The sequence below is a fragment of the Neoarius graeffei genome, chromosome 13, assembly GCF_027579695.1.
Source record: "Neoarius graeffei isolate fNeoGra1 chromosome 13, fNeoGra1.pri, whole genome shotgun sequence".
NCBI classification, from domain to species: Eukaryota; Metazoa; Chordata; class Actinopteri; order Siluriformes; family Ariidae; genus Neoarius; species Neoarius graeffei.
The window spans coordinates 73514261-73526904 of NC_083581.1; the positions used below are offsets into that span (position 1 = coordinate 73514261).

Here is a 12644-nt window from a genome sequence, read left to right on the forward strand (position 1 = left end):
ATCCAAGCTTCTAAGCCCTCTAACGCGGAAACGAATCGGTGAATGTGTACTCTATGATGTGTACTCTATGAGCGCTCTGGACCGAGTGACTTCCAAGATGGCCGCGCACGTGCAGTGTTACTATTTTTAGCATCATCTCGGAGCCCTCTATATGTATGCAACTATAACAGCGACCGTCTTCATTTTTGTCACCCTCGCGGACGCGCGATCTGTCGCTGTTGTTGTTGGAGTCACGCTGGCTGCCGGTTTTGCCGAGATACGATAAAATAGTCCTCGCTTTCTTGCCGTTTTTGTCGGACTCTTGCCCCGAAGAAACAATCCTCTTCTTGGGAGCCATGTTTGTTGTGCCGCATTGAATTCTGGGAGATGCATGGCGTAAACTGCCGAGGTAGTTGTCGGGTCCTCCCGTCGGGTATTAAAAGTGACGAAATCTTACATCGGAAAATGGCAACTGCCCTTATTTGGTTGTCGTCGCCTTTCGTCGGTATTACGTAAATATCGCTCAACTTTGACCTGGAAAACGCCGTCAGGTTCGCGCGGCGCAGGTTTCAGTTTATTTACAGCGCTGCTAGTTTGCTAAATTGAGAACCACTGAATCCCGAGCAGGGTTAGATCTTAAGGTTTTTCTGCACTAGCCAGCCGGGCTAGTGGCTTGCAAATTGCACTAGCCCGCAGAGTGTTGCACTAGCCCGCTATTTTAAGCCCAATTCAATTTAAGCCACATGCTGCAACTGTTGTGTGTAGAGGATGACAACACAATTCTGCTTTATTCAGACTTTATTTGCTCTATGCGCATTGGCTAGTGGTGGACCTGGAACCAAAACTGCAGTAAATTAACAACAAAAAATCTGGTAAAGAAAGCTGGCCTTAACATGTCTCTATTTCAGGCATATCAACTTTGATATTTACCTCTATGCTCATAATATACTGACAATTTATAGGTAATAAAATAAATTTAACAGCCACAATTTTTAAAAATTCTGTTCCATTCCTGCAAATTAATGAAATTACAAGTGAGCAAACATTGTGAATGCACTCTTCAAAATACAAAATGATAAACTACTGATAACAATACATTGCTTTAAACTGTATGTTATGGCATTAATGCCTTGCCATACAAGCACAATGTGACATGTATTTCAATTCTAAAAACTGACTGATTTGGAGTCATCTTGAATTTTCATACTCACAAGGTTATGCTTCATTCACTCAGAATCACTGGCCATATGGATAGGCCAGTTAAAAACTATGCTGTCTTGCAAATTCAGTGCAAATCTCCTCTTACTCACATCTCAAAACTTTTCAAACATGGCTGACATCAGCCCCCACTGCCCTGCCACCTACTCTTACAGAATATTAAATGTGCTGAATGGTGGTGCCACCTTGTGGTAGGTCTGGCAAATTAGGCACTCATCATGGTACACAGTGACAACCTGTGTCAATGAACTGTGACAGTAATGTTCAGCAACAATGCATTACACCATGTACAATAAATAGAATGAGTTAAAAGATTTTGTATCAGATTTTGCGTGATTCAAGATGGCCACACCCATGTCAAGTTATTGCACTAGCCAACACGGGCTAGTAGCAGAGATTTTGCACTAGCCCGTGGCTATCTGCACTAGCCACGGGCTAGCGGGCTAGTGTTAAGATCTAACCCTGCCGAGCCTGATTTTTTCATTCTGCAAAATTGCAGGTTGTTTAATTTTTCTTCTGCAATCTTGAAAATCATTCTGCAAAATGCAGACTGCAGACGGGTATTTTGAACACTGCAGTTAGAACAGAACAATGCAGTGTTTAAACAATATGGTGGCGCTGACTCCAAGTATCGCCCATAATGCATTGCGGTAAACAAGTGATGACGTAGTCGGGGTTAGGGTTATTTACAAGGGACACGGACCACTCGTTCAAAACAAAGAGCGACTCGCTCACAGCCGAATACACAGAATGCACTGCACTTCCAACGGACTCTTACAGTCAACGGGCAGAGACTGGTGTTGAATCTGCTGCCGGTGTTCAATTATTTTTCTTGTACATTGCAAGTACATGGAGGAGTTCATTATTAAATAAATATACAAGAAACATTATGAATATATTTCAATATGTTATGGAATTACGTATGGATATCGGAATGTCACATTGATATCGCCATATTTTTAATCAAATTTAACTCTATTAGGCGAGTGATTATTTCATTTAGTGTCATAAATGAGACCGTGCGTGTGTGCCAGAGAGAGAGGTTTTGATCTGTCTCTACGTTGAATTGACGACCTTATCTCTCTCTCTCTGCACGCATGCACATATAAGGAAGAACATTGCTAACTCAGCATTGTGGATAACAGCTAAAATAATCCTGACTGCACGTTTGAGTAACAGTGAAATGAGCAGGCACAGGGAACACATTTACTGAATTATTTAGCTTATTATTTGCTCATTCCTTCATGTGAACGTTTTCATTTAATTAATTAAAAAAAAAAAAAAAACACGCTTGGAATTAAAAAAAAAAAAAGACTGCCCAAAAATGTAAAATCACTTCAATTATTCATTACCACATTATGTCATGCTTAATGACAATACAATATATTAGCATGTTTTAAACACTTTATATTTCATTGTTTTTTGGTAAAAGATGAATATCATGTGACCTCATCGACTGGATTTAGCAACTACTAATGCCTGTATCGGGGGCGCGCGTTGCAAAGAAGCTCTTCAGACTCCTTTTGATGACCGAGTTTGGGAAAATCACGTACAGAGAGAACGTTCGTTGCTTCAGACAGCCTCTCAACTCGCTCTTTAGCCCTAAAGGGCAATGTTATTGAAAAACCCACCCCATCTCTGTTGAATTCTTAAATATGATTGGTCAGAAGGTGTTGATTAATTTTCTATAACAGCAACTCTGATCGTAGTTCCGGCTAGGCAGCAAATCCCAGGTTTATATTAACGTGCTTCCTTTGATAGTAGGCATGTAACGATTCACCCAATTCACGATTCGATTCGACTCATGATGCTGGGTTCATGATTCGATTTTCCTACAATATTTTGGAAAAAAGTATTAAATGCAGAAAGTTTTATTACAAAAAATAAAAAGCAACATCTCATCTGATTACCTCTAGCCGCTTTATCCTGTTCTACAGGGTCGCAGGCAAGCTGGAGCCTATCCCAGCTGACTACGGGCGAAAGGCGGGGTACACCCTGGACAAGTCGCCAGGTCATCACAGGGCTGACACATAGACACAGACAACCATTCACACTCACATTCACACCTACGGTCAATTTAGAGTCACCAGTTAACCTAACCTGCATGTCTTTGGACTGTGGGGGAAACCGGAGCACCCGGAGGAAACCCACGCGGACACGGGGAGAACATGCAAACTCCACACAGCCGGCCACGGGGCTCGAACCCGGGCCTTCTTGCTGTGAGGCGACAGCGCTATAAAAAGCAACGTTTACTTTCCTATTCTTTATCAACTTAAATATTCTTTTTGTTAAATTAAAATAAATAAAACCCTTTTGTTCCATTTTCTTAATAAGCAACAATAATTATATTTACCCACATTTGTAAAGGTTGGAGTAAAATAAAATAGCCTTTTAATAAAAACTGAAAAGTTAACAAATAGGCCCTTTCTTAATAATCCTTTTATAAACATTTGTACTACCTCCATTTTCTTCTCTTTTCTTTAACTTTCAGTAGTCTGTAAAAAGAAAGAGTTCCAATTTCTTGTTAAATCTACACTTGCTGGCCACTTTAATAGGAACTTGTTCTTGATTCTAAGATTCCTGTTCGTGGCTGGCAGGAGTGGAACCCAGTGTGGGCTTCTGCTGTTTTATTCCTGAGATAACTCGCTCTATCTTGCCCCCTTTCTTTGTCTGGATTGAGGAAAGGTTTTTAACGCACCTGTAGATCTGCCTCGGACATGAGAATGATGCTGGCCAGGTCCTGTCTCAGCTGGTCAACTAAACCCCGCCAGGGTTCTACACCTCCACGCACGCCGTCTACTGCGTCTTGGCCGACGTCAAAAGACTCCCTGAGCCACGCCGTGCCTCCATCAACTACAGAAAACAACAGTCCTGATCAGGTTTTGAGATTAAGACCGGCACAAAAGAAAAGCTTTTCACCCACAGACATTCATACATCGCTTTGCAGGCTTCCACATCTCTTTATCTTGCAAGAACATGAATTTGGTGTCCGGGGGCAGACATAAAAAGTAGGCGTTATCTTCCACAATGGTTCCATCATCGTCAAGTACGATGGACACTGACGTGTTGGCACTGTAACCCAATGCTTCATTACCTACAGGACAAACACAAAATGAGTTTGGTTAAAAACTGGACCAGAATCTCTGAAAAAAACAGGACACAGAAGACCTGTGCTAGTGCCAGAAGAAGAAATATGGGTCATCTGTGGGAAAGATTATCTAAAAGTAGTCAAGTCTCTACTTGAATTAAAATAGTTACTCAGACAAGCAGCAACTAGCATTGGACATTCCAGCTCTCAGTCAGATCATTTGGCTCACGTTACGATTAAGAATCCTCTCAGGATCATGAATGAATCATTTCCATTTTTCTCTACATTTTCTGACCCTTGATTGTTGTTCTCTCTGTACACAGTTTCAGCCACAGATAATGAACTCTCATTTTATTGATTACACGGTAACGTATCATTAATTTAAACAGGAATGCAACATAATTGAGATTGGACCTGGTGCCAATATTTTCTGTAACATCCCATCCCAAACATAAATGCATGCTCGTGCGCACACATACACGGACACACACTCCAGACAATAGCTCTCAAGCATAACTACATCACTTGTTTACCGCAATGCATTATGGGGGATAGCCGGGGTCGGTAGTTAGATTAATTTTACGTGAGAGGAGCAATTTTGCAGTGCTCTGTCGTAACAAACAATGAAATTGGTGAGTTAAAGAGGTGGAGAACATGTCGAGGGTTTACAGCAGGAAAATCGGAATCCAAATCAAGCTTTGGTGAGAAGGTAAGAGTCTGGACCGAGTCTACCACACTGTACAACAGCAGCAAATCTCAGAATGTCTTAGGATGTATAGTGCACCAGCTAAACTTTATCGAGAAAACAAATCTATCTGAATATCGTGAATTGGCGTGGAGCAGCAGTGCTCTCGCAGGGGATTCGTGGGCAAATAACAGTCCGAGTGATAAATGAGTGATTAGTTAAATAATAATAATAATAATAATAATAAAGTTAAATGTATACAGCGCCTTTAAGAAACCCAAGGACGCTTTACAATAGTAGACAAAGAAAAAAAAAATATAAAAAAATATAATAAGAAAAAATAAATAAATAAAAAGTCCACCAAGTAGGGGTCAGGATGTAATTCCCGTGGTGTAGCAGCCACAGTCCCACCAAAAGGCGCACGAAAACAAGTCCCACATCTCCAGCACCGCCGTCGCCAGCAACATCGCTCAGAACACCACGCCATCCACAAAGCGAGCAGAGAAGCTCCGCCACGCAAAGCGCTGGCGTGTCCCAAACCGCCTGCACAGCTGCCGCGACACCACCGAGCAACATCGCTCGGAACATCACGCCAAGCGTTAAAGCGCAGAGCGCTGAACAACCACGATGTAAAATGAGCAACGAGCTCACTGCAGTCCACAACTGGGCGCGCAGGCATCACCCACAGCGAACCAAGGCCTGGAGGGAACCGACGCCCAAAACTAGGTCCGGAGCTACACCACAACCGGTGGACAAAACACTCTTAAATAAAACTTGATAATCAGGAAACATTACCAAAAAAAATAAATAAATAAATAAAATAAAATCTTTGGAAACCCGCTGATCTGCTGTGTCATGTTCAGTATAAATGCGTTTTCTTCAGTAAACGCCGCTCTTGAGGTACACTGAACATTATACAAACCTGAAAGAGAACCCTTCATGGTTTGGGAGTTTTATCGGTCCGACAGGCTCGTTCAGCTGCCAAGTGTTTCGGTACGTTGAGAGGCGAAGGCCGAAGAATGCTTATTTGTTTTACAGGCTTTGGAACGTCGCTAGTTTCAGACGATGAACCACGTCGATTGTTATAATCTTCTATAACCGAAGGCCGTTCCGCAGACCATGGAAATATTGCTGGGTCACAGTTTACGTAAGTACATCTTTCTCCCACCAGAGAAACATACCGTAAAATACCAAATAATAGCCCGGGCGATTATTTGTCTCAATCACGTAAGAGACCCGGCGCGTATTAGAGACTAGGCGGCTATTTGGAACAGGCGATTAATTCCTTCTTCACAAACACCTTCCCCAAAATCTACCTCAAAACGGGGAAAAAATCATTCTCAGATAGGCCTACTTTTAACCAGTATAACTTACAGTTTGTTTAGAGTTAGATTACAGATAGCACGGTGCCAACTTCGGGGAATTTTGAAGACGCAGAATGCATCTTCGCATGGCACAGTCGGGGTGGATAAAGGATAAATCACACACCTTTTCCTGTTAATGACTAGTTAAGCGCATGCTTTACAAAATAATCAAGAAACCACACCATTGTCTGTGCGCAGCACTGTGATTTAATTACTCTGCAAAGTTATGGTCACTTGCTATCACCCTCACCCATGCAGCCTCCACCCTTTGCGCTTCGCGATGTCTGTCAATCTGAAATTGCATGGAGGGCGCGACGTTGAAGCAACATAATTAGGGTGCGAAGTGTCAAACCAAAGGGTTTTTTCTTATGCTGAAAAATAAGTGACCTGCAGTGGCTACATACTGTCATCTTGCATCACGTTTCTCTCCAAGACGTCTCCCTATTTGGCGGATATGAGCCTATTCCCCGAGTGAGTTGGTACGGTGGCTCGACCCCGTAGAAAACTTAAAGTTCGGATGAAAGTTAGTTGAATAGGTTACTGACTTGTAGGCCTACATGTTGCCTGCCTGACGCGTGCTTCTGCCCAACTTGCACGACAGATTACTTGTTGAAAAGGCCCCTTGGATTAGATTGGCCGCGAGCAGACTGAAATGCATGTTAGAACGCGCTCACCTTTTTTGTAAAGCGTCTTCCAGATCCGAATGGGTAAGGGCAAGTGAAATGGTATAAGGTCTTTAATAAAACTCAGTGTGTGCTTTGACGCATGCATTCGGCAATTTAGGTCGTTTAACAGAAGCAGCAGTCCAACCTTGGAAACCCGCAGTCCTCAATGTCACCACACACGCTGGCTTTCGTTGGGTATACCCAAAGGGGTGGCTAAGACATCTGTCAAAAGTTACGGAGTTGCATTCCTCAAGAAATATTACGGTAGACCAAGATTATAACATTGAAATGGCATGTTTATTATCACGTAACAAAATGTTGTAAACAGTATTATAGAAATAATTTCATTCATTCATTCATTCATTCATTCATATTGTTTCGGTAGAAAACTATGCAATGCAAAATCGTTTAAACACCAGAAAACCAGAAAAGTGCTGGGCCTCAAGATTCTAGATAGAACGTTCGGACGCTTTTTTTTTTTTTTTAGACCCCGGCGAGTATTCGGAACTGGCCTTTGTCACAACACACGCGTACACCCGGCCGTTAAAGGGAACTCGGCGGTTAATTGGAACTCGGCTATTATTTGGTATTTTACGGTAAGCTACAAAACACTCGTCCGTTTTGATTCAGTTCGAAGGTTTTCGTTGCGGATTAATTAATAATTATCCATTTCTTTCTTCTCGACTGGCAGCTGATAAAAGCTCAAATTAGGTGGAGTTCTCTTTGTTGTGGAGACACAGTCACTGCGTTTACATGCACATAGAGAAAATCGAATTTCTGCCGTAGCTCGTCTGAAATCGAAGCTCTAAATGGCATGTAAACACCTTAGCTCGGCTGAAATTGAATCGAACTTGATTTCTCGCAATCGAGCTACACGACCTAGATTATGCGATTTTTGCCGAGCTACTTAGTGCATGTAAACCCTATCGAGCCACGCAGTCCAGCTACTTACTTCAGCACCGCCCCTTCCGGAAGTGACAAGACCACAAGCGGGAAACACAACAGCCTCGGTCGGCATGACACTTCACCTTAGCCGCCCACTTTATTAGGAACACTTCTGTTCGTACATACAAACTACAAACACTCTTCTTAGAGTTTAGCGTTTATTTTATTTTTAAAAGGGACAGTGTACAAATTAAACATTATCCTTGTGGTAAGGACAGATGTCTGTACCAGGTTATAGCAGTACATGCTAATTTCCGCCTGTAGTCACTTTGTTTATACTCTTGAATAGCTCTTCTTCATGACGACAACCGGAAGTGTACCAACACGATGGGGCGTGTGGCGCCACCTGTGGCTCGGGTGCACAATGCACCTCATAACAATAGCTCGATTTAAACACTGTGCATGTAGGATTGGATTTCTCTGGCACCCCTGCTGGGACCCTTTGCTCGATTACTGACAGTAGCTCGATTTGGATGTGCATGTAAACGTAGTGACTAAGGCACAAAGCAATTCACTTTAGGCGGCATGGTTAAAACCGATTAGACAGAACAATGCAGTGTTTAACAAAGGCGAAAGTAAACGTTATGGTGGAGCTGACCCCAAGTATTGCCCATAATGCATTGCGGTAAACAAGCGATTATGTAGTTATGGGTTAGGTCTATTGCTATGTTACCATGGAGAGGCGCATCATGCAACTTTCATCCTGCACTCCTGCCTTGTTCCCCCCCTTCTTTTGAGTAATGCTTTTTTGTTTAGGTTTGCTTATTTATGCTGCCAGCTTACTGTCCATTAGTTGAAGAATACTGATTCGTCCTAAAAAGCTTAACGTTTGAGAGGAAAAAACAAAACAAAAAACCCAACACCACTATGTCCATACAAGTTAACCCAAATGACAAGGGGCAAGGTCATTCAATAAACAAAATAAGCATTTCCCAGCAAGCCTTCTTCCTTCATAACTTTCATAATAAAGTGGTGGGTATAAGTGATATTTACTTTTAATGAAACATGTAGTTTTGGAACATTTCAATAAGGACAAATAAAACATAAAAATAGGCTATGATGCAAAACCATAAGTGTTATACACAAGGTAGGAAGGTGGTAAATATCTCATCTCATTATCTCTAGCCGCTTTATCCTGTTCTACAGGGTCGCAGGCAAGCTGGAGCCTATCCCAGCTGACTACGGGCGAAAGGCGGGGTACACCCTGGACAAGTCGCCAGGTCATCACAGGGCTGACACATAGACACAGACAACCATTCACACTCTCATTCACACCTACGCTCAATTTAGAGTCACCAGTTAACCTAACCTGCATGTCTTTGGACTGTGGGGGAAACCGGAGCACCCGGAGGAAACCCACGCGGACACGGGGAGAACATGCAAACTCCACACAGAAAGGCCCTCGCCGGCCACGGGGCTCGAACCCGGACCTTCTTGCTGTGAGGCGACAGTGCTAACCACTACACCACCGTGCCGCCGGTGGTAAATATACCCATCACAATTACAAATAATTGCAGTGATATCGTTGAATGGGTACTTTTAAAGAACACGTGAAAGTCAATCTGTGAGAGGGCCCAAAGACAGACAATAGCAAAGCTCAAAAAAAAAAAAAAACCCACACCTTCGTACATGAGCCCCTGACAGCTGAGCCTCTGAGCCCACTGTCGAGATTTACTCCAGTGACTGAAGTTCACAAGGCACTAACGTGCATCGACTATTTGTATTTCTGCAGTAGTTTAGTTTAATGAATTCGTCACCAAAAATGCATTACAATGCAAACAAAGGAAAGAACAATAATTATGGACTCCAATAGATAATTCAAACTAAAACGGGGTGTGACGGGGGAAAGAAACAGAATTTGCATCCCAGTTGCAATCTAACCCCCTACAATACTACATACATTAAAAATATACTCTAAAAGTACTTTTATATATTATATATTTATATCACACACGTGTATATTTATGTACAGTGCTGAGCGTAAATGAGTGCACCCCCTTTGAAAAGTAACATTTTAAACAATATCTCAATGAACACAAACAATTTCCAAAATGTTGACAAGACAAAGTTTAATATAACATCTGCTTAACTTATAACGTGAAAGTAAGGTTAATAATATAACTTAGATTACACATTTTTTCAGTTGTACTCAAATTAGGGTGGTGCAAAAATGAGTACACCCCACAACACAAACTACTACATCTAGTACTTTGTATGGCCTCCATGATTTTTAATGACGGCACCAAGTCTTCTAGGCATGGAATGAACAAGTTGGTGACATTTTGCAACATCAATCTTTTTCCATTCTTCAACAACGACCTCTTTTAGTGACTGGATGCTGGATGGAGAGTGATGCTCAACTTGTCTCTTCAGAATTCCCCATAGGTGTTCGACTGGGTTCAGATCAGGAGACATACTTGGCCACTGAATCACTTTCACCCTGTTCTTCTTCAGAAATCCAACAGTGGCCTTAGATGTGTGTTTAGTCATGTTGGAAAAGTGCACGACGACCAAGGGCACAGAGTGATGGTAGCATCTTCTCTTTCAGTATAGAGCAATACGTCTGTGAATTCATGATGCCATCAAAGAAATGCAGCTCCCCGACACCAGCAGCACTCATGCAGCCCCACATAAGCCTCACTGCCACCACCATGTTTCACTGTAGGCACCATGCATTTTTCTTTGTATTCCTCACCTTTGCGACGCCATACAGTTTTGAAGCCATCAGTTCCAAAAACATTTATCTTGGTCTCATCACTCCAGAGTATAGAGTCCCAGTAGTCTTCATCTTTGTCAGCATGGGCCCTGGCGAACTCTAGGCGGGCTTTTTTGTGCCTGGGCTTTAGGAGAGGCTTCTTTCGTGGACGGCATCCATGCATGCCATTCCTCTGCAGCGTACGCCGTATTGTGTCACAGGAAATAGTCACTCCGGTTTGGCTTTCTACTTCTTTAGATAACTGCAGTGAACTTGCATGCCGAATTTCTTCAACCCTTCTCATCAGAAGACGCTCCTGTCGAGGTGTTAACTTCCGTGGACGACCTGGACGTCTCTGTGAGATGGTTGCAGTTCCATCTTTCTTAAATTTTTGCACCACTTTTGCTACAGTATTCTGACTGATAAGTAAAGCTTTGCTGATCATCTTGTAGCCTTCACCTTTGTGGTGGAAATAAATTATTTTCTTTCTCAGGTCTTGTCATTTCTCTTCCATGTGGTGCCGTTGCTGACAGCATGAAATGGGAAGGGGTTTTCTTTAAGTAACACCCTTTTATAGTCAACTGTCTGCTGGACACCTGTGTAATGATTAATTAGACTCACCTGTGATTGTATTCTTGTTAAATTAGACATTTGTAGTCTACAATTTAGCTTTGCTCCAGAGACTTTCAGTGGGGTGTACTCATTTTTGCACCACCCTAATTTGAGTAAAACTGAAAAATGTGTAATCTAAGTTATATTATTAACATTACTTTCACGTTATAAGTTAAACAGATGTTATATTAAACTTTGTCTTGTCAACATTTTGGAAATTGTTTGTGTTTATTGAGATATTGTTTAAAATGTTACTTTTCAAAGGGGGTGCACTCATTTACGCTCAGCACTGTATATATGAGAGAGAAAGAAAAAGTGCGAGTACATACATACACACACACACACACACATATATATGGTGGAAGTCAACTCGTGACAGAGTAAGACCATTTCTTGTACTCAAACTTTTGGAACATCTTAAAGATTATTTTCTTGTCACTGATGATCTCTCCAATGGCTTTTGAGACCTACAAGAGTCTTGCAGTTCTTTCCACATTGCTGACATGTCAATCTTCCTGCAGCAGCTTGTCTTTCCAGATGTTGACTTTGATGATGGCGCTCGAGTCCGCTGGCTGATCGACACACTTTATGGCAGATCGTGTATGTATGATCATCAGGGATGTTATATTGTTAATTGACCTCCTGATGACTCCGTTTGTGGCTGAAAAGACCTGCTTTTGAGAAGCAGATGTGGCCACAGTGATCACACGTAAGAGACTCCTTTGAGGAGAGGGTTGACATCTCTCATATATCTGCCTGCACGCTTTTGTTGTGCATACTCTACTCTATTGTTCTCGAAATCTTTTACACCAGTATCAATCAGATTTCTCCACACCTGCCGATCTGATGCAAGGTCTTTCCAGGTGTCTACATCAATATGTGTCTATCACTACGTTCAGACTGCAAACTGAAACGACCCATATCTGATTTGTTATGAAATCCGATTTTTTTGTTAGGCCGTTCACATTACCAATTATATGAGACTTGTATGCGATCTCCAATATGAACGGAAAACGACCCAAAAGTGTCCCGCATGCGCAAATTGACACGTAATAAGCACATCTACGTAATACGTAAACAAAACAAAAGCGCACTCTTCATGTTTAATGATTTCTTTTTTGTTTGTTTGTTTAATTATCTGGTTAAAGTGTGAGGTCTCGTGTGCGTTTTTGTTTCTGAACTGAAATGAAAACGTGTAGCCTGGTAACGAGGGTTGACTCCTAAATGTCTCTCTAATTTCTATACAAGTGCACTACATGTTACTAGGAAGTAATGGATTTTTAAACTCTATATAGTGCACTCGAGCTTCAGTAGGCAGTCATTTGGGATGCGGCCACTGTATTACCAAACTCTTAATTCAGGCTTAATAATTTGCACATATTTATTTCGTCAT

General features: G+C 41.9%; 1 protein-coding gene across 1 annotated transcript in view; it reads right to left on the reverse strand.

Moving 5' to 3' along the window:
* The window catches only part of dffa (DNA fragmentation factor, alpha polypeptide), a 30835-nt gene that overhangs the window by 8928 nt on the left and 9263 nt on the right, over window positions 1-12644 (reverse strand). Inside the window, exons 3-4 of the mRNA XM_060938507.1 lie at window positions 4133-4291; window positions 3896-4050 (exon numbers count right to left, since the gene is read on the reverse strand). Of these exons, the coding sequence (XP_060794490.1) occupies window positions 3896-4050; window positions 4133-4291 (314 nt within the window). The remainder of the gene's footprint in view (window positions 1-3895; window positions 4051-4132; window positions 4292-12644) is intronic.